At 36.1% G+C, this 25798-nt stretch overlaps 2 protein-coding genes across 5 annotated transcripts in view; one reads left to right on the top strand and one right to left on the bottom strand.

Moving 5' to 3' along the window:
- Positions 1-284: 284 nt before the first annotated feature.
- osmr (oncostatin M receptor) lies at positions 285-17642 on the top strand. 3 transcript variants are annotated; one of them, XM_067439579.1, is made up of 18 exons: positions 361-392; positions 1783-1899; positions 2013-2164; positions 2254-2404; positions 3937-4200; positions 5221-5350; positions 6213-6355; positions 6651-6784; positions 7184-7331; positions 10342-10418; positions 10656-10866; positions 10941-11120; positions 12268-12366; positions 12554-12712; positions 15392-15544; positions 15788-15869; positions 15962-16037; positions 16900-17642. In XM_067439579.1, the coding sequence occupies exons 2-18, from the start codon at positions 1824-1826 to the stop codon at positions 17242-17244; spliced, it is 2580 nt and encodes an 859-aa protein (XP_067295680.1). In that variant the 5' UTR covers positions 361-392; positions 1783-1823; the 3' UTR covers positions 17245-17642. The 3 variants fall into 3 exon arrangements, with proteins under 3 accessions (XP_067295681.1, XP_067295680.1, XP_067295682.1); XM_067439580.1 differs by lacking the exon at positions 1783-1899 and having other exon boundaries at positions 285-392; XM_067439581.1 differs by lacking the exon at positions 361-392 and having other exon boundaries at positions 1670-1899; positions 4036-4200.
- Positions 17643-18321: 679 nt separating this feature from the next.
- Positions 18322-25798, bottom strand: part of rictora (RPTOR independent companion of MTOR, complex 2 a) — a 36890-nt gene continuing 29413 nt past the window's right edge. For both annotated transcript variants that reach the window (XM_067439577.1, XM_067439578.1), the window contains exons 32-38: positions 25776-25798; positions 25290-25374; positions 24212-24424; positions 23839-23994; positions 22293-22416; positions 22077-22215; positions 18322-21460 (exon numbers count right to left, since the gene is read on the bottom strand). The exon at positions 25776-25798 is cut by the window's right edge. In XM_067439577.1, the coding sequence (XP_067295678.1) occupies positions 21389-21460; positions 22077-22215; positions 22293-22416; positions 23839-23994; positions 24212-24424; positions 25290-25374; positions 25776-25798 (812 nt within the window). In that variant the 3' untranslated portion in view covers positions 18322-21388. The remainder of the gene's footprint in view (positions 21461-22076; positions 22216-22292; positions 22417-23838; positions 23995-24211; positions 24425-25289; positions 25375-25775) is intronic.

Here is a 25798-nt window from a genome sequence, read left to right as displayed (position 1 = left end):
TCATCGCACACGACTGTGATTAGTCCATCTCGACCAGCGCTGAGAAATGTAACGGGTAATATGAGACACAATTTTCGGCGTGTACCTTCAGCAGCAGTACGGACAATATTTTTACAAGAAGCATGATACAGAGAAAATTTTGTTTCAAATACACAGTATAGAGGAAAAACTGGATAATTATTATTTAGTCCCTAGATAACTGACCAATCAAAGGCAACGCTCTGTTCTCCATGCCACGCCCATTCTGCTCTTTTTTAGTGGCCCTGCAGTTGCATCCACTTCTTTTCTTTTTCTATGGATTTATTCTTCAGCAAAGCTGCTGGACGCTGGACGGAGGGGGGTTGAGATGAGATGGGACGGGCCATGGGAGCGTGGGCGGCCCCGTGACGTGGGTAAAGAAGAACCACTGAACCAACACTAAACACGAACAACAAAACTATAGAGCCCCGGAGGTTGATGTAACGTGACCTCCGGAGCTCTAGAGAACATTTACGATGACCAGAGCGTGTACTATAGTACAGAAATAAATGTATAGGCACAACCAAAATAATTGAGGTAAAGTAAAAACGTGAAAGGTACAGTTTTTTTTTTTATTAATTAGATGAGAAAATTAACAAAATTGAACAACAGAAATACAGATTAAATATATTAAATGTTTAATAAAAATAACTACATGTACACTACAACACAATAATATTACAAATCATATATAATTCTGTCTAAAGAGTATGTGTTGACACAGTAGAGTTAAAGGGATAGTTCACCCAAATATGAGAATTCTGTCATCATTTACTCACCCTCATGTTGTTCCAAACCTGTTTGAGTTTCCTTTTTCTGTTAAATACAAAAGAGGATATTTTAAAAATTATGGATAACCAAACAGTTGATCCATTGACATTGACATCCATAGTAGGAAAAAAACAATACTGTCAATGGGGCCCATCAACTGATTGGTTAACGATATTCTTCAAAATGTCTTCACATAACAATATGAGGGTGAGTAAATGATGACAGAATTCTCATTTTTGGTTGAACTATCCCTTTAATTTGTTGATCCTGTTTTGATTGTAGTTACTAAATATTAAAAATGAATTATTATTATTATAAATGAACAAAAATACATGTATAAATCATACATTTCTAATACCTAGAATATATTCTTTCTTAAATATTATTAATATATTATATATATTAAATATTTAATACATCTTTGATAAAAGTAACTAGACTAGCCTACATGTAGACTAAAACACAGGAATATACATCTTCAATTTACAAATCCTAAATATAGCCTAAATATTTATTTTTAATAAAAAGTTTAATATTGTAAATCCACATATTAGGACTAAATATATATATATATATATATATATATATATATATATATATATATATATATATATATATATATATATATATATATATATATATATATATATATATATATATATATAGTCACATCTAAATTTTATATAACATTTAGAGATTGTTTTCTGCATTTGTTGATCATGTTTTGGTTGTAATTATGTTATGATACAAAATATTTTATGGTGTCAGAGAACTGCTGTCAAAAAGTTTGCTTTTTAAAATGATATGAAGCGCGTTCCCTGTAGATGGAGCTCTGTGCTAAAGATTGGATAGTTTGATTAAACTTCACGATCTTGACTTCATGAGTCACAGGCCATTTCTCAAAGTCTGAAGGGAATCTTTTTTAACCTCAAACGGAAGTCAGAAGGAGGAGGAGAGCTATAACGGTTCATAACACCACCTACACTTCCACAGAATCACAGAACAGAAAGCTGAAAGAGTTTACATCCACAAAAATGATTTTCTATTGGACAAAAATGCTTTTAATTGTCATCATGTTGGAGAATGCTAAAGGCTGGAATTCTTCTTCAGGTCAGATATAAATCAGGATAAGTTTTGCCTCTACTCAAATTCAATGGTCACACTTTCTGTAATTGAATTGCATTTCTCAGAGGTTTACAATACCCTAAATCATTTTACCACAGATACCCTCTCTGCACCGAACATTATTAAACTTCAGGCTCTGGACATGTGGACACTGGAGATGGAGTGGAGTATGATTCAGAAACAACAACGCAGAAATCAAACATATGAAATACAAGTTGGACGCACAGCAAACATGGATATTATGGACAGCGTGCGTGAAACGTCATTCCTCGGCTCCTATTACATTATGACCCGATTTTTATGAATGTTTTGCACTAACGGTTTGCAGTCTATTCACAGATGAATGTAAGCAGAGGATCACTGGACACAGTTCACACGATGGTCTGGACCTCACAGCTCCCGTTGAACTGTACAGATCACTCCGTCAGAATAAGACTCATCTCTGACGCTTCACCATACGGCTCTTGGAGTTCATGGAAAACCAACTATGGTGGGCATTTAAAGTTCATTTTAAAAGTGCATGACAAGAAGAATGAAGTAGTGATATAGTGGGGACAAAAAGTCTAGGTCAACATTGCAAATACAAGATCTGCTGTCCATAATGCAAAAGAGAGACAAAACATTTATTTCATTGTTCTGTTGAACTTTAAAGTGAAATTGCAATTTCTAAATATCATAAAGACCAAGCCAGAAGACTGAAATATTTTGATCCCACTGTATTTCTTATTCCATCCATATTTTTATTCCACATTTTTATACATATTGCTGTATTATAAATGAATTATCTGAGCAGATCTTTATTTTTGTATTCATCTATCCTCTTGGTGGTGATTAAATGATATACGCATTTGCTTTTCCTCTGCTGCTCTTTCACATATTCCTTTTGGCATATTCTCTGTAGGGTATCATTGTACACACACGTTAGGTGTTTAATCTGGTCTGGTATAGTTTAGCCGGTGGGGCTGGATGACTTGCGTGCTCTCAGAAGTGCACACTCATCAGTGACAGTTGAGAGGCACATAACGAGCATGTTCAAAGTCAGGACGGTCATGAGTTAAAAGAGGAAGTTAGTTCACCTAAAAATGACAATTACATTTTCACTATTAACGTGCTAATTCTTGATATCAGTAATTCGATTTTTATTAGTAGCATTAATTTCTGATATCACACTCTCAGAAAAAAAAGGTACAAAAGCTGTCACTGGGGCTGTACCTTTTGACAGCTTTAGTACCTTCTTTTCTAAGAGTGCAGGAATTATATTCCACTGGAAAAATGTAAATTCATGTCAACAAAGACAAGTACTCGCAGAAATACAAATTCTTGACATCAAGAATACAATTTTAACTAGTTAAAATTGTAATTTTATTTTCACTAGTTAAATGGTGCCCTAGGCTGCCATTCAAATTCAATTGTTGATATCAAGAATTGATTTCTTACTAGTTGAAATTTCAATTTCACATATCAGGAATACAATTCTTACCAGTAAAAATCATAATTTTTGATATCATTAATTTCTTTGTTACTAGTCAAAATGCAAATTCCTGATATCAATAATTAAATTGTCACTAGTTGAAATGTTAATTCTTGATATCTGAAATGTATTTCATGATATCTAAAATGGCTTTCCTACTAGAGACAATCGAATTATTGGTATACATTTTTTATTTTATTTACTAGTTTTCAAGATTTAACATTTTAACTTGTGAAAATTGAATAGTTGATATCAAGAATCAGATCCTGGAAATGAATAAAAGTCAAAACTGCGGCTCGAAAGTGGAAATCGCATAGCGGTCAACGGAGGGACATTTTTTAATTTGTGCGCCGAAGAAGAACGCTCACAGAATGATACATCACATTTAAAATAGCAGCAACAAGAAAATATGCTAAAAACACCTCAGCAATGCCCTGACAAGAAATCATGTGACTAATGCATTGTGGCGACAATTTCTGAACATCCAGCATTGTTTAGATTTGTGGAGTGTTTGGATGCTTTATATAAAACATGTACTTGTTTTCTTGTAGGGGAGATGAACGTGGCTCACAATCATATCCAGATGTTCCCATATAGTCAGGTGTTACGGGAGGGCTCCACGGTGATGTTCTGCTGCATTTTTCCCACAGAGACACACATCACCTCTATGTTCTTCAGCAACAATCCCTACAAAGTCATCGACATAAGCCCACAGGTCAAAGCCATTAGAGTGGAAAACATCAACATCACAAATGAATTCGGTGTCAACTTCTTCTGCAAGCCGGACACTGATGCAGCATTGAACTATGTCACCTGTGAGTACTAGAGGTCAACACAAGTGTCTTTAAACAACACCATATACAGTTCAGACTAAAATATTTATTATGCTATTTCTGATTTATTACTTCATATTAATATTACTCACCTCAGTATGTTACAGTAATGGTGGAAGAGGAACATTGCGTTCTCTCGCAAAGACCTCAAAATGCTTTGAAAGCAAATGCTAAATTTCTTGGGGAATGCAAAACATTTGCAAGAGAACACAAAAGCATTGATTTATTATTTTCCCTCACATCTTATCATTTTTTTCTACCACCCTGGCACGTTAGGGGCTCTGTATAATATTAATTGAATAAACCACAATTAATTTTGTGATTCCTGAAGTTCCAAAAACAAAAAAACTTGATATTTTGAAAACTTGAAAAAAAAAGATTTTTTTTCCCATAAATTTTCTTTTTTTTAATTAATCTTTCTGCCCCTTTAAAAGCTTGAAATGTTATCAAATTGTAATTATTTCTTAATATCATTAGATAAAATAATATAAAAACAATATTTTTTTTCCACTAAATTAAATATAAACATTACAACTGTACACTGTAAAAAATATTGTTGATTTAACTTAAAGTAACTCGGTTGCCTCAAAATTTTGAGTTTATTTAAAGTAAAAAAATTGAGTTGATATGGCATGTTGGCATGTTTGGCATGTTTCACTGTCATCACACATAAAACACACACAATTACCCAATATGCTTACAAAATCTTTGAATAATCTTTGAATAAAGGTTGTCGATTCTCAAAAAGGTTCATCGTATTAACTCAAATTTTTAATTTCATTGAACTCAAAATTTTAAGGCAACCAGGTAACATTTGTAAAATATTTTTTCACAGTGTAACATTGAAATAAGCATTTATTTTGTAAAGCACTATACAAATGACCTTGAATTGAATTTAATTAAATGAAGAAAAATGCAAAAGTAATCCATTACAAACTGAAACATTTTCTTCTAAGCATGATGAGAGATTTCTGATGAGAGATTTTAATGTCATGTTCACAGTTCCTCCTGAGAAACCTCAGGACTTCAGATGCGAGACCGAAGACATGCGGCACGTCTACTGCTCATGGAAAATAAGCAGAGCTCCTAACCTAAGCGGCCGGCGGAGAAGAAAGTACACATTACTTATCAGGTTAGTCTGATTTTATCACTACTTAAGAACACAGAGTACCATCTCAGTGGAAATGAACCAGCGGCATACTGATTAACTGAAACACCTGCCAAAAAAGGCTTTACAAAAGAGGTGTGCAAAAAAACAGAAAGGAGAAAATGGATATAGCAAGTCACCACAAAACCGCAACACATTCATTTATGCTCTTAAAGGGATAGTCCACCCAAAAAGGGAACTTCTGATATCATTAACTCTGGTACACTCTTAAATATAAAGATTTCAAATTGATTTTTTTTTTTTTTTTTTGCAGTGATGCCATTAAAGAACCATTTTTGATTCTTTAATGGCATCAGTTCTTAAACTATAATTACATCTTTTTTGTGGCAATGGATGTTAAAAGCTCTTTGTAGAACCACTGATGCCAGAGTGTATTTTTGCGACATATTTTGAAGAACGTTTGGGGTTCAAACAATACTGAATCCCACTGACTTTCATTAAAAGGACAGACTTTTCAACACTGTCATAAAAAAAGGTACAGTGCTGTCACTGGGGCAGTACCCTAAGGTACAAACCCGAAAAGGTACTACTATGTACCTTTAAGGTATTAATATGCACTCTTAAATTACTGATATGTACCATTTATGGTACTAATATGTACAATTTAGGGGTGAGTAAAGTACAAAGATGTACCTTTTCACTTTTGTACCTTAGGGTACTGCCCCAGTGACAGCACTGTACCTTTTTTTCTGACAGTGAAAATACTTTCTTTTGTGTTCATAAATGTCATTTTTGGGTGAACTGTGTACAGCAGGGCCAAATTCACACTTATTTTAGTTTGGACTCAATAAAAGTCACTTTGTCTGCATTTTCTCCCTGTGTTCAGTGACTCCACATCTGTCAGCTGTAAACATGAATCCTGCAGTTTTGAAGTCATCCCACAGCAGATCCACTACAACATCACATTACTTGTGACAAACCGTTTGGGGCGAGAGAGCGAGACCTACATATTCAATATCAAAGACAGAGGTGAATATGAATCATTTCAAGTGAAGACTACACTTCATACAACAGAGTTTGCAGCTTTGAGGGATCCTACAGCTCAGTGATGTGGACTAGCTTAAAGATCTGGGTCAGATAAGCAAAAGGTTGTAAGTTGAAACCTCATGAACTATCACCATCAAACCCTAGATTAAGATGCTTTACCTCAGGTTCCAGAGGGATTGGCCTGTTAATAAGTGAATTTGACATTGCTTTGAGAGGGGAAATTGCCAACATTTTAGGATCACCTCTTTAATTCCTTAACCATTCGTTCTTGCATTAGTTTTTCCAGTCCCTGTGCGTCTTGACGTGACTGAAGGTGTGTTGGATTCAGAGGTGGTCTTACAGCTCAGTGGGAGTTTTAAAGGACTTCTTTTGGTTTGCCAGATTGAACTTAAACCAACAGGAACTATACAGGTAATGCATCACATTAAAGGGTTAGTTCACCTAAAAATGTAAATTCTGTCATATATTACTCGCCCTTGTGTCTTTCCAAACACTTAAGACTTCTGTTCATCTTCAGGACACAAATGATGAGACTGTCCCTCTATTTAAATCCTATTCACCCAAAACTCTGACGCTTCAAAACGTTCATAAAGCGATTGTAAAAGAAATCCATATGAATCAAACGCTTTAAACACTTTAAGGTGTTTAGGGTGTTTTTTTCTGGTTGCATAACATATTTTTTGTTATTCCTCTGAAATAAGACAGGAGGGACTTTCATAAACTCAATTAACCTGATAACCGCACCACATCAGATAAAGTAAATGAACTCAACAGAAATGCTGAGGCACGTCCTGTGTTGTTGTCTTACAGGAGTTAGATAAGAATGGATCTGACGCAATGCAGTTTTACACATTTAGACTTCAGCAGCTGACGCCCAGCACAACGTACTTCACTAGGGGGCGCTGTCGAGTGCAGGGGAACGACTGGGGACGATGGACACAAAGACAATTCAAGACAGGTGAGGTCATGGGTGAATGATCATCGATAATATAGATCGAGAACTAAGGGGTTTTCACACTGGGGTCCAAGGCTTGACCCAAAAATGAAAAATATATCATTAATTACTCACCCTCATGTCGTTCGACACCCGTAAGAACTTCCTTCATCTTCATAACAAAAATGAAGATATTTTAGATGAAAGCTGATGGCTGAGAAAGGCTTCAGAAAGGCCTCCATTGGCATTCAGTACATTTACACTCACAAGACCCATATAGGCACTAAAAATGTTGTTACAAAATCCATCTCACTATAGTTTTTGTGCGCAAAAAAAAAAAAAAAAAAATAACGACTTTATCCACCAAGTTATTGTCTTACGAAGATGAACGCAGTTCTTACGGGTGTCGAACAACATGAGGGTGAGTGGTTAATGATATATTTTTAATTTTGGGGTGAACTAACCCTTTAACACCCACCAAACGTGGGTAGATTTCAGAAGTGGGGTGTAATCATAGACCGTAAAAAAATATGGACGACTCGACATCATCCGTTTCCGCTTGGCAGATTTGAAGCTTTCAGACGGCCTGCACGGCGCGGACATCTTGGGACCGAGTCTGCGCAGTAGCGATTTCGGGACCGGAGTTGTGCAGTAGAGAGTAGGAAGTAGAGCAGGAAGAACAGCTGCGATATCAAAAGCCCGCCCACACTCTCACAGATGCAGAACAATTAATTATGTTGGTGTGAAATAAACAGTTATGGAAATGTAGAAATTAAAGCTAAAGGTCCAATCTGCTCCCAAAAATTTCGAAAAAAGTCCGTTAGTGCCTCAGTGACAACTCAGAGAAGCCGTCAGTCTCAGCTGTCAATCATGATGTCACACCCCCGCTTTTATAGCATCAAATAACTAACTCAAACTAAACTTATTTTAAAAACCAACACTTGAAATGAAATCATCGTGATGATAACTGCCTTCAGTGACATAAACTAACTTTGGGGAAAAAATATTTGAAGTGTAATTTTATTATTTAGTTTGCCTCGCGTCCATTAGAAAACACAGAGGGGCTGCTATACTGGGACCGGTCACCGGGGGGCGATCGAGGCGCGAAAGCTTCAGTAAATGAGAGGGAGACTGCAGGCTTGGGTGTAACGCAGTCACTCCTACTAGTCGCTTTGGCGTGTTGAATTTTATAGACTATATAATATATACATTTTTCAATTGGAGTCTGAAATAATAAACTAGGTAAAATGTAGAGTTGTCAGAAATATCGATTTTTCGATACATATTAATACTGAAATATCTGAAACGCTTCCAATACTGATTTCATTTGCTCCAGATGAATATTGTTGGTGTTACAGGGCTTGAATTTCAGCGTGGGATTGCACATAATTTTACTCTTTCCTGCAGATTTTGTGCTCACACCCAAAGTATGCGCAGATAAAGCTCTCAGGGCTAAATTGAGTACTTTTTCGCTGCTTATTGCGCCTAAACAGTCAAAATCATGTCAAAATACCGTTCTTGGCAAGTATTCACATAAACACAGACAGTGGAGAAAGAGCAGTGTTGGGCAAGTTACTATAAAAAAGTTAATAATTCCTAGTTACATCAATTACTTCAATAGTGTAATTAGATTACTGTACAAATTACTCGCTCCAAGAAGTATTTAATTACTTATTACTAATTACTTTCTAAATCCTATATCAACATCGACTAGTTAAGAGATTCAAGGATAGACATGAAACGGCTCTTTTAATTCATTCGAATACAAAATATAAAACTACATAAATTATTCTTATTAACTGACCAAAGTTTTACATGTGAGAAGGATAGATAAAAACATGCATTTTAAAGTTTTGATAATAATTCCACTATTGTATTATGTATAATTGCTCTACAGTCTATACACCGTATTTAGTTCAATTACATGTAAAGTAACTGTAATTAAATTACAAAAAAGAGTAATCCAATTTTCCAGCGAAAAGTAATTAAATTACAGTAACTAATTATTTAGTAACTAGTTACACCCAACAATGAGAAAGAGACTTAAAGGTCTTAAAGTGATAGTAGCCTGGGGCCAAATTATGAGATGATATAAAATAATATCTATATGGCAGGTATTGATGGGAAAAATGTGGCCAGTAAAAATGCTAAGAGGATATATATATATATATATATATATATATATATATATATATATATATATATATATATATATATATATATATATGAGGTACAGAAAGTATTCAGACCCCCTTACATTTTTCACTCTTTGTTATAGTGTAGCCATTTGCTAAAATTATTTAAGTTATTTTTTTTCTCATTAATGTATACACAGCACCCCCATATTGACAGAAAAATACAGAATTGTTGACATTTTTGGAGATTTATTTTATATAGTAGTATAGTAGTTATAAAATTTTAGCCTATTAAATGTTAAAAATGATGGCTTTCAATTATACTGCAATGTTGAATGGGTTATACTCACTCATTTCATCTGCAGAAATTGAGGGGAAAAAATAAATTTAATCGAGACTTCAGTATCAGAACTAGTATGGGATGAATTGTGCCATATTTCTCAATATTTTGTTTCTTTTAAATATCTAAACTTTGGTGTGATCAATAGAAATAGTCATGCATGTAATGTATTACTTAGATATATTAACTATATATATTTGAAAAATATTTATCTAAGTAATACTTTATATGCATGACTATTTCTATTGATCACACCAAAGTTGAGATATTTAAAAGAAAAATAATATTGACAAATTTGGCACAATTCATCCCACAATGTTTATGCTACAGACGTCAATGATCCCTCACAACAACATCAGAAAAATAACAGAGGCACTTTTGACTTGGGAAAGTAAGTAACCTAGAAAGCCCACAGACCAACACACTAAAACACTTAGAACACCTTAGCAACCGAATTACAATGCTGTAGCAACCACCCACAACACCCTAGCTCTGTGGCAGTGAATTCTGCACAGCCAGAAAAAAAAAAAAAATAGTTGTACATTATTTTGTTCTGCAGCGCCTCTAGTGACCATAGATCTGTGGAGACGAATCAGGGAAGATCCCAATCGGACCATCACACTTGTGTGGAAAAATGTAAGTTTACATATTCAACATTATTCAGACTTATTAAGAATTTTCACCATACATGGATCTTTATATCATGTCTGGTACAGTTATTGGCTGCAGTGCATTGCAGCTATATAAGCAATGTATTTTGGGCCATTTTTTGTACATTTTGAAATGTATATATATATATTTATTTATTTTTCACTGTAACAACACAAACATTCATGTAAGCATTGTGTTTGAACACATTTCCCACTTCCTCAGATCAGCAGTTACTCAAAGTTGGATATTGAAGCCTATGAGGTGTGTGTGAGCAACAGAAATCCACAGAGGAGTGTGTGCATGAATGTCACACAGACACAGACAGAACTACCCTTAGATCTTCATGTGTGTGACTGTGACATCACCGTGAGGGCTGTCACTCAATCTGGTTTATCTATACCATCCCACATCACCATTCCTTCAGCATACACAGGTGACAAGCTTAATGTTCAATGCTAAAGGGCTTTCTGTATAACGCGAGATAACTGACTGTTGTGACTGCTGCAGACATAGCGAAGGAGAAGAGGATTATAGGTAATGCAAAGGGATTTCAGCTCACCTGGACAAGGGACTCTGCCGCCACATGTGATTACATCGTAGAGTGGTGCATGCTGGGTATTGCGCCCCCCTGCAACTTACAGTGGAGAAAAGTCCCAGCTAATCAGACCGCTCTAAACCTTAATGCAGGTATAAAGATGTTTTTATGTGGTCATATTCTTACAATAAAAGTAACATCAAAATAAAATAGTACCGCTAATGTGTTTCTAGATATGCGACAGCATTACTGTATAATATACACTCACCTAAAGGATTATTAGGAACATACTAATACTGTGTTTGACCCCCTTTCGCCTTCAGAACTGCCTTAATTCTACGTGGCATTGATTCAACAAGGTGCTGAAAGCATTCTTTAGAAATGTTGGCCCATATTGATAGGATAGCATCTTGCAGTTGATGGAGATTTGTGGGATGCACATCCAGGGCACGAAGCTCCCGTTCCACCACATCCCAAAGATGCTCTATTGGGTTGAGATCTGGTGACTGTGGGGGCCATTTTAGTACAGTGAACTCATTGTCATGTTCAAGAATTCATTTTGAAATGATTCAAGCTTTGTGACATGGTGCATTATCCTGCTGGAAGTAGCCATCAGAGACATGGTCAGAAACAATGCTCAGGTAGGCCGTGGCATTTAAACGATGCCCAATTGGCACTAAGGGGCCTAAAGTGTGCCAAGAAAACATCCCCCACACCATTACACCACCACCACCAGCCTGCACAGTGGTAACAAGGCATGATGGATCATTGCTCTCATTCTGTTTACGCCAAATTCTGACTCTACCATCTGAATGTCTCAACAGAAATCGAGACTGTCCAAATTTGGTGAGCTCGTGCAAATTGTAGCCACTATTTCCTATTTTCTTCTGCTGTTGTAGCCACATGGTTGTGCGTGTTGCTATTTTAAAGGAACTGAAAACGACTGCGCCATTGACCAACTGAAACCTGGTCTAAACCTGATGCAAGCTCACTGGATTTTAAAGGAAATGGGAGATAAGGCTCTGATTAGTTTATTGCACGTTATGCCCAAAACACACCCATTACTCATTAAGAGAATAGGGACAACCCCGTCGGCCCAACAGCCGACCATTTTTCCCGTCGCTAAACTAGCAAAAATGGATTCGAACACCATTGGAATCGCTTATAATGTTAAAATAGGGCCCTTAGTTGTTTATATTTTAATGCTTGTTTTGTCTTATTTTAAATTATTTTAAGTCATCTTGAGAAAAACTGGGTTTTTAGAAACTGTAGAAACTTTTTTAATCTTTTTTTATACAGGTTTTAAAGCAGGAGTTCAATACACATTTACAATCTACAGCTGTAGCGCTGAAGGACACCGACCTCGTGAGAAACAGATCGGATACTTAAAAGAACTGGGTAAGAGTGCACAAGCACTTTACCTGCTATAGCAAAGTAATTACACAGCTGCTTAAACTGTACTGGAGGTGCTATATTGCATTGGAAAAATTACAAAATTACATCTTGTAAAATCTTCTCACCTGTATCGTGCAGTATAACATATAAATAGTATTTGTGTGTGTATGTGTGTGTGTGTGTTTTGAAGAGCCGACGCAGTACCCTACACTGGACACTAATCCAAACATAACTTGGTCTTCTGTAAACCTGAAATGGAGTTTCAATGAGGAGGATCCAAGTCACACTGGATTCATCACAGGATACGTGATTACGGTACAAGATGATTTAGGGGCCGGCTCCCATCTCAGTAAGTGTTGCGTTGCCCTTAAATGAAAATGAAAACATCAAATAAAGTTTATGTAACATGAGCTCCTTCATCCTCTAAAATATGACACAAAATAATAGTTCGACCAATCAAATGTTTTGTTACAAAACCGTTTGAACCTTAAGACAAAATCTAAAATAGAAGGGTTTATACCGGTATATATGTTTTTTGCTTTGTATCATATTTGTTAGATCAGGCTTTTATGTCTCGTATAGTATGATATAGTGAAAATATGAAGCTCAGACTCGAGGAGGAAAAAAACACTAAGCAAACATATTTGGTGCATTTGCTGATATTTATATAGACAAAAGGAAAGATACAATTCTGATTGCTTGTGAAGTAAATCAATGAGATCTTTATAACCGTAATAGCAGCTTGCATACAATGCATTTACATATCAGTTGTCAATCTATCTCTCACATTCATTTAGTAAGATTAAATTGAAATGCTTAAAGGGGGGGTGAAACACTCAGTTTCAGTCAATCTCATGTCAATCTTGAGTACCTATAGAGTAGTATTACATCCTTCATATCTCCGAAAAGTCTTTAGTTTTATCATATTTATAAAAGAAATATGGGCTGTACCGAGTCTTTCCGGAAAAAAACGAGCATCTGGAGGCGTATCGTGTGGGCGGAGCTAAAGAATGACGAGTGCAAAGCGGTGACGTACTTAAGCGTGGAGAAACCCATGGCTATCGATCTCAGCTAATAGATAATGATCCACAATCATTCGGAGGCTGAAATAAATTGAACAGGAGAAACAGCAACAGCAGGACGTACGTCTCTGTGGTATGGACTGTATTTAGTGGCCTGTCAACATTTGTGTGTGTTTACTCGCAGTTTATGAGGACATGATTCGGTTTATTTACTATTGTATGCGACTAAACCTTAGCAGTAGCAAGCAAAACGGTTTTGCACGTCAGACTAGTGTAACGTTATACATAGAACAAAAAATAGAGTCCGTTAGCACATTTGAATGACGAAGCACGCGATCGTGTCGTTTACTGATGTTTACTCACGCGACGATAGCCAACAGCACAGACATTTGAAGCAGTTTTACTCACCGGCTGCTTCCAAAGCGGGACCGAACCTTTATCGCTGGGACCGCTCCGTGAAAAACACACTTCTTGGAGTGTGGAGATCCACTTTGAGACGCGACTGAAGCGATGTTGTGACGCTTCCCGTCATTTCTACGTTCAAATCGGTTCAAATGCAGCGCTGCCTTCCCGGAATGCTGTGCTGAAGCAGTGAATTTGCTTAATGTCAAAGTGGAGGAATGAAGTGGAGCGCGGCACGGACTATAACCGACATTAGTGTTCACGGACGACTGGATCTGCAGCTTGAGAGCAGTGTTTATGGGCGTGCATTTCCTCTCTCGCTCTAGTCACGCGCGCACCCTACCGGGAGAAGAGCCTGTACGGCCCAGACAAGGACCTTCCGCTCTATTAACGTCAAGTCGAGCCATACTCGAAAAAAACTCTCCGAAACTTGTGAGAAACTGGAAGGAGTATGTTTGACACAGAAATACTCCATCAAACGTCCAACATTAGTTTTTGAAACTTTGTCTATGTTTAGGATGGGAATCCAAGTCTTTAACAGTGTAAAAAGCTCAGTATGCATGAAACAGCATTTCACCCCCCCTTTAAATTTAGGATCAAAGCCATATAATTTTTTTTAAACATATAATGCAATAAATACAATGATGATTGAGAGATTAACAAATAAACCATCCTCAAAAGCCTAACGTATCAAAATTGATGGTCATATTTTAACAAGATTTAAAAAAACAAAATGATGTATAGATAATCAAGTTGCTTCACTCCAGTAAGTGTTCATCTTGAAATATTATTAACAATATAAGCCACGTGAACCACAAGCTGAAGGGGACATTTGTACAATTACACCAAAAGTCTAGCCTAGAAATCTAGACGCACCCTAGCAGCAGCAAATTTAATCTGCCCGCAAGTGTTGTCTAGGAACTCTCAATTCCTATCTGAGCTGTATTCCCCTAACTCTTGCCGGACCAATCACATTGTGTATAGAGTCGGTGGGCGGGGCTATAAAGACGACGGCCGAGTTGCGTTTGCGTGCTTCTAGTAAACACAGAAACTGGCGAACGGCGGTGGTCTTTCGAATCAGCTTTGACCGCGACTCTGGAAGACTTGGAGTTGAGGTTTTCTCTGAGAAAAGAACGGCACTGAAGTCATTCTTAAAAAGGGAAGATGTGTTCGGAGTTTAGCCGACCGGATACGGTGAATGTTTAATCTATCAACAAGCTCTGTTTTCCCTTCGTTGCTCTGGTTGGTTGTAGCGCTATCCTATCGCGTGCAGAGGGAGTTTGAAAGACAACCGTTTATCCGCCCCTCAGATTGAGCCCTGTCTATGGTGAGTTTCCAGACCAAACATCTTGATGTGGGTCTGGCTTGTCAGGCTACCAAAAGTCCTAATTATAGTAAAAATCAATCAGATGTCAGAAGGCATGTAGTAGATAATGTTCAAACAGGTTTTCCACAGCAACATTTTGATCATGTTGATAATTAGGCTTTGTAGAGCCTTTCTTTGGCCAATGTACGGCAATTGAATACCATGCCAAAATGAATTTTAATCTCACATTACATTACTAAACCGTTCGTTACGCTCCTCTCATTGTTTGTTCTAGCAGATCCCTTCAGACAGACCGTGGGTGATCCTCACAGCAAGTCTTTCACAGTGAGCGGTCTTGAGGAGGACCAGCCGTACACATTTCACCTGGCAGCATGTACGTCCGCAGGCTGTGGACCGGAGACCACCGCCACCTTCAGAACCAGAAAGAACTGTGAGACAAACGCTATACGATCACATGCGCACTAACAGAATTGAGCCTGAGTCATGTTTTATAACAATGTTTTACTTAAACTCGTATCATTCCAAACCTGTGAGACTGAGAGATTTAGGTTATGTATCCCTATAACATATTAACTGATGTTAACACATGAGACCTTATTGTAAAGTGTTACTAACTACAGTTTGCGGACAGTTTCATAATGTTGAACTATAATAGAGATAATTTTCTCCACAGATTACCTGCTGGCAGCCAGGCTTTTGATCCCACTTCTGGTTTTGGTCGGTTGTAGCTTTTGTCTGTGGTCTTACAGAAGCACGTAAGTCTTATAATATATTAGCTTGCGAGGCGATGGACTGCAGTTTGTGTCGGTGACGTGCTGATGACTGACTTCTGTCCAACCATTTCCAGGATAATAGGATTTCCAAAAGAAACGTTCAGCTTTCTACACATAAAAGCACTGGACCTGGATGAAGACCTTTACGAAGTAATTCATTACATTGATGCTGTACATTAATGAAACTGCAGTGCAACCTTTATTTATTTTGACAGTGTAAACCAGCCTAAGTTGGTTTGATGGTCTTTTCTGGTGTCACAGCCTGGCCATGCTTGTCTTTTTTTGGCTGGTTTTAGATAGGTTTGGGGCAATTTTCAGCACGTAAGCTAAACCAAAAGATAATAACAGGCTTGAAGAGGTTTAAAAATCAGCTTTGTTAGTTCATGTTAACTAATGTGGTTAAAGGGTTAGTTCACCCAAAAGGAAAATTCTGTAATTTACTTACCCTCATGTGGTTCCAAACCTGTAAGACTTTCGTTTATCTTCTGATCTCAAATGAAGATATTTTTGATGAAATCTGAGAGTTTTGGTCCCTCCATTGACAGCTACGCAACTACCAGGCGGAAGCTCAAACGAGCGGCCTAACACGAGAATGAACCTCATTGGTTCTGACATGTCAAGTGAACATGCTTGAGCTTGATCAATATTTATATGAGAATAAAAGCCTAATTTCAATCTGTTCATCATATAAAGCAATCGAGTCTCTTCAGAAAATTTGGAGTAAACCGCTCATTTCATGTGGATTATTTTTAGTATCAATTAATGAACTTTTTAAAGCGTCAAAGTGGTAGTTGGTTAGCTGTCAGTGAAGAGACAGAAAGCTCTCAGATTTCATCAATAAGATCTTCATTTGTGTTCTGAAGGTGAATGAAAATCTTACAGGTTGGGAACGACATGAGGGTGAGTAAATGACGACAGTTTTAATTTTTGGGTGAACTATCCAGTATTTATTTACCCATTATTATTATTATTATTATTATTACTACGTCTTGATAGTTTTTCTCTCTTCAAGGCGAGTGAAAAAATCCATTCTTTGAGGATAGAGGACTGCAAATGGTGTGACGTTGAAATTTTAGATGTGCCGCCCACCCCGGCAGAGAAAACTTGGTTGGCGAGCACAGAGGATCCAGATTCATTCTTTAGCCCTAAAGATACACTGCCTTCTTTCCTGACACCATCCTGCCATCTCACCGCAGACATGTGTGCAGCCTCAGGCCTCACAAACTTCACTTACATGTCCTATGTACAGCAAGACATGCCTAAAGAGCTGCTGGAGACCCCTGAGACGGAAGCCACAAGACAGGAGTCGGAGATCGCTGGCTTTTCAAGTGACTATGTCACTTCTGTAGCCACGTAAGTCATGAAAACTCAGTTGCGTGATATTTTATACACACCAAAGTGACAGTAAACAAGCTGGCTGCTGATCTGATCACAAAGATATTCAGTAAGATCACAACATCAGTGCCCCTCTTCCTTCTGCAAAACAGCCTTTAAAGAAGAGAAGTGTTGTGAAATGAAATTTTGCAATATGTGACCAGATTTCACAATATATTTCAGGTACTTCGTCAGTGTTTTGCGTGTTATGATAGAGCTTTCTGGTCAAAAAGTACAAAATGTTCTCTCTTGAGGGAATGGGTGTTATGAGGAACACTTCAGAATTAGGTTAAAATGATGCATCGTTTCATGAACTAACAATGAATGTATTCATTTTAAGGATGTATTTTATGCTCACCAAGGATGCATTTATTTTGACCAAAAATAAATTTGTTGTGAATTATAATTTCAAATATCAGTTTTCTATTTGAATATATTTTAGTTTGTAATTTATTCCTGTGATTAAAGCTGAATGTTCAGCATTACTCCAGTCTTCAGTGTCACATGATCCTTCAGAAATCATTCTAATATGAGGATTTGCTGCTCAAAGAACATTTATTATTATTATCAGTGTTGAAAACAATCATACTTCATATTCATGCTTCATATTTTTGTGGAAACTGATATTTTGTTCAGGAATCTTTGTTAAATAGAAAGTTTAAAAGAAAAACATTAATTTGAAGGAGAAATCTTTTGTAGCATTATAAATGTCTTTACTGTCGCTTTGTATCAATTTATGCACCCTTGTTGATTAAAAAACAATGCTGCGTAGAAATGAACATTAACCAAGATTAATAAATGCTGTTTTATGCATATAATAATGCTGCTTAGGTATTTCTCATTGTTAGTTAATGAAGCATTTACTGCTACCAAAATACAGTATCTCTGGTAAAATGTTATTGTAATATGCATTTGACTATCCTGTACATTCTGCCAAAACCTTGGCTTTACATATGAAATAAATGATTCAAAGTCTTCTGAAATTGGGTAGTTACATGTAAAATTACTAAAATGAAATCTACTCCTAGAGAAGAGGTAAAATGCCAAACGACACAGATGCTCTCCATGAGTTTTCCTCTTTAATAATTCATCCCTTTGATAAGACTAAGATTTTTCCAGAGCTGAAAGTGCTCGAAAACACACTGTACACACTTTACAAGGGAAACCACAATTCAGGCAAAACAAAACAACTCGTTTAAATTACACCGTCTCTTGCAATGTCATCTTTTGGGAAAAATATAAATATATATTTTTTCATTACGTTTCTGTCTCACGCCACTATGGTACAGATCCATAGCACAGGCAAAAGCCATGGCACTCTCTTCAGCCAATCAAATCAGTCCTCGAAGGCAGTAGCAGCAGCGCTGAGACACGACGTGGACGCGACGGGACAAAAATATTAACAAAAGGTTTTGCAGTTAATAAATAAGCAACTGGATTTGTGTCAATTCAGCATGCAATCTAAACATCATTTTGGGAGAACAGGAAAGATGGATCAGTGCTTTCTGTGGACATCAGGAACACGTCAAGAACATCAATAAAAAGACAAATGCAAAAACCGTGGTTTACTACGAGACTACTAGTGAACTGGTGGAACATTTGAACAGCTCTGTGCCCGTGCGTCAAACGGTTCAGTGCAGGTTTGGCTCGCTCAGAGTTGAAGTGATAAAACAGGTGCACGCTCAAGATAACACACCGAAGGGAAACGCTACCGGTATATAAACACGTCAAGACAACACAAACTCTTTTAAAGGAATATTTTTGCTTCGATTATGTATCGCATCAGTGGCATGTCGATTACACCAGAAAATCATTGTGACTAGGCCAAAAAATAAAAAGTATAGGGTTTTTTTATTTTTATTTTTTTAAAAGTAAGCCAGTTTTTAGGACTTTTTTCTTGCATTGTGATATTGACATGACAATTAAGCACATTTTGCTTCCAGAAAAAAAAAAAAACCCCAATGAAATTCCCATTACTATGATATAAAAAGCAATTCTGACTTTATATCACCCAATTCTGAGAAAAAAAAGTCAAAATTACGAGAGATAAATTCACAATTACCTACTGTGGCGGAAAGAAGATTCCACATTATACTTTTTTTTGTCAATACAATAATGACAAATTAGAAGGGAAATAATGCTTATATTAAATTAAAAAAGATACTTAATTTGCATAAAACTTTCAAGGAATGCAAAAAACTAAGGAAAAAAAATATTTTACATAAAGAAAACCAAGCCTATTTTAAGGACTATTATTTTGCATTTTGACATGATTACTCATGACAATTAAGCACATTTTGTTTTTCAGTAAGATTTAAATCCCATTGAAATTACTATTTTTGTAATATATAAAATATATTTACATATATCTTTAAAAAAAATTTAAATCAGCAATGCAGTACAAAAATACTACTATGATGTGTATAAATTTTACACAAAATAATTTGTCACATTACATTGAATTCATGAATTTGGAAGGGAAATGTGCTTAATTGTCTTGAAAATTTCTAAATGCAAAAACAAACAAAAATAAATAAATAAAGCAGTATTAATTTGCATTCTGAAACTCATGACAATAAACATTTTGCACGCCAAAAATTCAAATCTAAAGACATTTCCATTGTTTTCAAACTATTTTCATTACTGTAATATTTTTTTCTCTTCTTCTTAAATAAATTAAATCAGCAACAAGGCAGTAAAACAAATACTGCACTAATGTGCATAAATATATCAGAATTTGTACAGGAAATGTGCTTAATTGTCACATAAAAAAACATTAATGGTCCTTATTTAATGCAAAAATGTGAAATATAATACAGGCATGTTCTTGACAAAAGATCCAGCAATTTGTACAAAAAACACTTTTATGGAAACCAATGGAGCTGAACTGCTTACACAGTGATTTCCTGTTGTAATCAACATTATGCCAAAGATTTGGTGCATCGCAGATAACTTGTACTGACCGTAGGATATTCCTTCAAAGGTATTTGATGATCACTTTTATTAAACATATGGAAATTAAACTACACCATGCATGATTATGTTTATCCGGTTTCTTTTCCTGCAGGTCATAGTCAAACTAAACGGCACTATCGCCGATCACCATCAGACCAGACCACAGCACTGAACCGATATAGTAAGATATGAAGAACGGGTCTGTAAACGTTTTTCGCTGTTCATCTGATTGAAATTATTGGGTTAATCTCACTTGACTCCAAAATCAGATTCAAAAAGATCCATGGGACCATTAAGATCATTTGCATTATGACACAATTTTCATGCTAGTTAAGCACATTTCTCATAGAATTGAGAAATGAGCTGCCCATGATCTTGACAGATTTCATGAGATTCACCCTGGAGGTGTTGAAAACGCGCACACACACACACACACACTATTATCAGTCAAAGTATCTCTGTGTTTATGTGTGTGTGTGTATCAGTGCTCACATGCTCTTTGTCTGTATTTTTTTGAGAATTTCCTGCAAGAGTATTTCTGATGGTTTGCGAATGACAGATGTGCGACGCTAAGGTTCGAATGTCCCACAGTATGTTATTTTCCCCAAAACACTGAATTCTGATTGTCTGGAGGTCATACAAAATCCCAACACGCATACAAAAGAAAAGAAATTAATAAATAGTACAAATGTAATCAACTCCCTCTCACTTCTGGAAGTCCTAAATTCATAGTCAGAGCATTTGCACTGAATCCAAAGCGGTCACAGAATTCTTTGTAGTGTTTACGTGATATTTTGAAACATCAGCATGGCAGTAATATGTACACACACCAGTGCAGAGAACCGTTCGTCTCATCTGTGCATCCAGTGCTCTTAAAGTGTCAACAGCATTTTTTTCTTTACTAAAATCGAGTCTTTTTGATGTTTTTGTTGTGAACAAGGAAGTGTTCCGGTTCACCTGTTTCACAGTCTGAAGATGTTATTTGGTAAACTGCTCCTCATTCAGAAACACCATCTGAAGTCCAGGGGCTCGTTTCAGTATTCCTTTAATCGCTTCCGTTCCTCTCCTCCATCCGCAGTCCTCCACTTTCAATAAACCATGAGTCTCTGTGCTGTATGGGAGGTGAGGTGATGGAGGGAAGAGGGATAATGGTGGTGAAGCTGATGGAGGTATCAAGACTCGGCAGTCTCCACCGGAACAGGTTGTGATGGTTTAGTCAACACCGCTTCAGCTTCATCATAAAGCTGGAGACAGAAACACGGTCAGCATCACAGATATACTATTAGACTGTGTTCACACTTCACATGTTTGGTTCAATAAAAACAAACCCTGGTGCGATTGCTCTGTTAGCACGGTTCATTTGAATAAGTGTGAAGTGTGCAAATCAAAAACTCAAGCATGCTTTTTCCCTTCTCATCAGTCATGATGTTACCCATCAGTTCGGTCCCAAACAGAAATAAGATTATTTTTCTCACCCCATTGGCAGATCATTTTGCTTGTTTTAAGATTTTTTTGATATTTGAAAATATTTTGATATTTTTCCCCAGAAAACAAGAAGAAATATCTTATGTCATTTTACTTATCTAGTAATTGCATCTTGATTTAAGAATATTAAGATATTTTGGCTGGAAACAAGAAGATAAGAGGAAGCATTTTTTGCAGTGAAGAATCTTATTACTGTCAATGTTGAAAATGTTGTGCTGGTTAATATTTTTGTGGAAACTAACTGATATTTTTTGTCAGGATTCTTTGAGAAATAGTAAGTTCAAAATAACAGCATTTAGCTGAAAAATAAATATTTTGTTACATGATTATTTTGGTGTAGATTTATTTTAGAGAAGTTTCAGATTGATGTCATACCGGAATGAACTGCACATCCTGGAAGAGCTCTTGGATGAAGCGGCGCGAGGCCAGACGAAACATGCAGTTGGCCAGCAGGAAGGAAACCTCAGAGTACAGGCAGATGTCATCGAACGCGTACGGAAACTTCTCCTTTATCCTGCAGAGGGCAGCAGACACAGGGATGAGAGCAGAACACACACTCACACTTGCACAGTATTTCTCAGTTTTTCTTACGTGAGCAATCCGGTTTCGTGTCCTTTGGTACCGACTGAAGAGCTGAGGTTGATGACGAGTCGCAGAACCTCTTTCCTGAGCAGAACTCTGCAGGCTGGACCGTCCTCAGATATTGCCTTCCCACCTACACACACACACACACACACGTTGGGTTTTTGAGTTTTATGGGGATATTCCATATTTTTACACTGTACAAACTGTATATTCTCTCCCCTAACCCTAACCCTACCCATCACAGAAAACGTTCTTCATTTTTACATCACACAGCTTGACGCATAATTTTTTTAAAAGCAGTTTTCCTCATGGGGACCAAAATGTAGGACATTGACATATTTGTGGGGACATTTTGTCCTTAGACAAACACACTTTTTTTCTATCATGGACTTTACACTGCTTTTTATTGTGAACTAATGATATTTCATCTAATCCTCATAACTTCTCCTAATTTTTATTATTAGTTAATGTACAATATATCTGTGAACGTATTGGACGATTGCAATATTTTCCAACATTATTTTGATACTGGAAGCCAATAATATCAAGTTGTTATTTTTTTAAATGTAGTTTTGAAAAAAAGTCTTTATTTACTCATTTAAAAGCGATAACAGGCACTGTTCTGATAACTGTAATTTAAATAGTTTTCTAATGTTAAATGTATTATTACTTTTTAAATTATTATACACTATGTTGGAAAGGGACTGTTGTAAATGTTCTTTATTTTGAGTTGTTCCTTTGGAACTAAATTGAAACCGAAAATAATACTGAGCAGTTATTTATCTAGATGAGAAAACGCTGTCAGAATAGATGTCATATTTAATTTTACACATATTTTGTATTTTATTTAATTATTTACATTTATATTTATGCATCTGGCAAATAAAGTGACGCATATTGCATTCAAAGTACATATTTACATATTACCATTTCGTGCTTTCCCTGGAAATCAAGCCCATGACCTTTGCACTGCCAGCACCATGCTCAGATGTTTTTTGTTGTTGTTTTTTTTTACTTTAAATAATTCATTAATCTTATTATTTTAACTAGATTATTATATATTTTGAGATGGGGAAAGTTGTAATTGTTCTGTATTTTGTATTGTTCCTTTGAATAGTATAACAATTTCATTTAAAACATTTTTTACAGTTCACTGTTTAACTAGACAAGATTTCAAAAGAAACATGATTAATGTGATGCTAACGAAAACATTCAATATTGCATCTCAGAAAATACTGAGCAGTTCTTTACTTATTGTAATTGGGAAAGTTTAAATTGTTCTGTATTGTTCCTTTTTATAGTATAACATTTAGTACAGTTAAATTTTTTACCTAGACAAGATTTCAAAAGAAACCTTTATCAGAATAAACATTATGATTAATTTGATGCCAACGTTGTGTACCTGGATGTTCACTGATCCCAGAAAAATTTCAGCAACTGAACATCTCCAGAAAAATAGTTTTTTTGAAAAGTTTAGGTTGTGTTTTAGTGTTTTTTTAATCTCAGAGGTCAGGCAGAACTAGACTTGTGCATTGATGGGATCTGATCTCACCCAGTATGATCTCTGCGCTGGGAGTGCTGCTGGCCGAACCCTGACTGACGGCCGCGTCGCTGCAGCCCGAGATCCCAGAGAACTTGGACTGGGCGACCACCTCCAGGTGATTGTGGGAAGGCTGGCTGTGCCACTGAGTGAAACCATCAGACAGATCTGTCGGAACACAAGACAGGCAAATCTGGAGACTGTAGGACTGAGATTGAGGTCTGAACCTACAACCTTTCCAGTTACCACAACCCAAATCTGTTACACTAACCTACACCACCTCTAACAACACTACCAGGAAGAAAGCAGCTGTATCATACGTTCACATAAAATATATAATGAGGAAGATGTTTTATGAAGTTTGGCACCATGTGTGATTGCTCACCTGTGCGAGTGTGTGTGTTGTTCAGGAGGCTGTGTGTGTGTGAGCCGAGGGTCGTGAGAGCGCTGCAGTAGAGGCAGTTCTGCTCTGTGTGCTCCTGTAAGCCTGTAGTCTCATCAGAGTCCAGCAGGTGGTGCTGCTCCGACCGGCTGCTGTTTAACAGCTCCGTTATGCTCACCTGAGACTTCAGAGGACCACGACACGATTCTAAGAAACCTACGAGCACAGACCGGAAAAACACACAGATTAGCGTTTCATATTTATTATTTCATTATATTATATACACTACCATTTTGTGGTTAGTAAAATAAATTAACCCTCCAGTGCTGTTTTTAATTTTTGATAGAATTTGTTTTGGTCTATTTTATTTAAAGAATGTTTGAAAATGTTGTGCCTGTGAAAACTGTGCCCAAACAAAATCACACTGAAAGCTCATTTTTTGAAATATCAGCCTCAAATTTGGAACACAGCTTGTTTAGATTTATGGCTTTGATTTTAGTTTTAGAGTAAAACGTGTGTTTTAATTTTTTAGTCTATACTCAAAAAGTGAATAAATGGATTATAACTGCTACATAAATATAATTTTGTACCATAAAATCCCCTAAAAATAAAAAAATATGAAATCAAAAATATATGCAAGTTATATAAGAAATTAAAATATAGTACAATTTAATAGTACAGTGCAAGCAGTACCGTAGAGTTAATACTGGTATTCAGCAAGGACACGTTAAACTGATAAAATTTGACAGTAAAAACATTTATAATATTACAAAAGATTTATATTTCAAATAAATTATGTTTTTCTTTCAAGTAAGAAATGTTTGCTGCTGAAAATTCAGCTTTGAATACATGAATAAACTAAAAAACATTTTAATATATATTCAAGAAAAAACATTTATTTTCAATTTTTTATATTTTAGTTAAATACATGCAGCCTTGGTGAGCAGAAAAAAATCTTACCAGCCCAAAACTTATGAACAGTAGAGCATTTTTATTTAATACTAATTTAAAATATGAATAATAAAGTATTAATGATATTAGAAATTAAGAAAAATAAGGGTGATGCAACAAGCAGTCATACCATTAGATTCTCCAAAATTAAATTTGGATGATTTTTCTCCAGCAGGAGGGCTTGTTCTCTTCTGGAAATATGATGTTTCTTTAATCTAAAAATAAAATAAAACAAACATTTACAACACAATTAAAAGGCACAACAAGTAATTTTTCCTTTTTTGGAAAAAAGCAGAAAACAGTACTTTCAGCAATTTGTAGTTTTTTATTCGCTAAGCTCACTGTATTAATGCAAGTCTACTGGTATATTTTTAACTCATCTTGTCATCTGACAGGTGAAAATAATAATATAAAAGTCTGATGTACTCAGAAAAGTCACAGCATTCTTGTCCTAAATATACCACACAATCAGAGTTGTCATGTCCACAGTGGGGGCAAAAAAAGTTAAAATACAGCACCACCTTATGAATCAACACTCATAAAATTGAATCAAATTCACTGTATATGCTGTATATTCCACATACACACTAATAAAAGTACACAACACAAAATGTACCTGAAACATATTGTTTATGTCCA

Source organism: Pseudorasbora parva, chromosome 3 (assembly GCF_024679245.1).
Source record: "Pseudorasbora parva isolate DD20220531a chromosome 3, ASM2467924v1, whole genome shotgun sequence".
NCBI lineage: Eukaryota > Metazoa > Chordata > Actinopteri > Cypriniformes > Gobionidae > Pseudorasbora > Pseudorasbora parva.
The sequence above is the reverse complement of the archived record's forward strand: the minus strand, read 5'-3'. Positions and strand labels throughout refer to the sequence as shown.

What these genes read in the sequence shown, in the direction of transcription:
- osmr (XM_067439579.1), top strand. Translation starts at nt 1,824, where the DNA reads ATGATTTTCTATTGGACAAAAATGCTTTTAATTGTCATCATGTTGGAG. An exon ending in AGGCTGGAATTCTTCTTCAG is followed by an intron (nt 1,900 to 2,012) that starts GTCAGATATAAA and finishes ATTTTACCACAG; the next exon opens with ATACCCTCTCTGCACCGAAC. An exon ending in ATTCAATATCAAAGACAGAG is followed by an intron (nt 6,356 to 6,650) that starts GTGAATATGAAT and finishes TTCTTGCATTAG; the next exon opens with TTTTTCCAGTCCCTGTGCGT.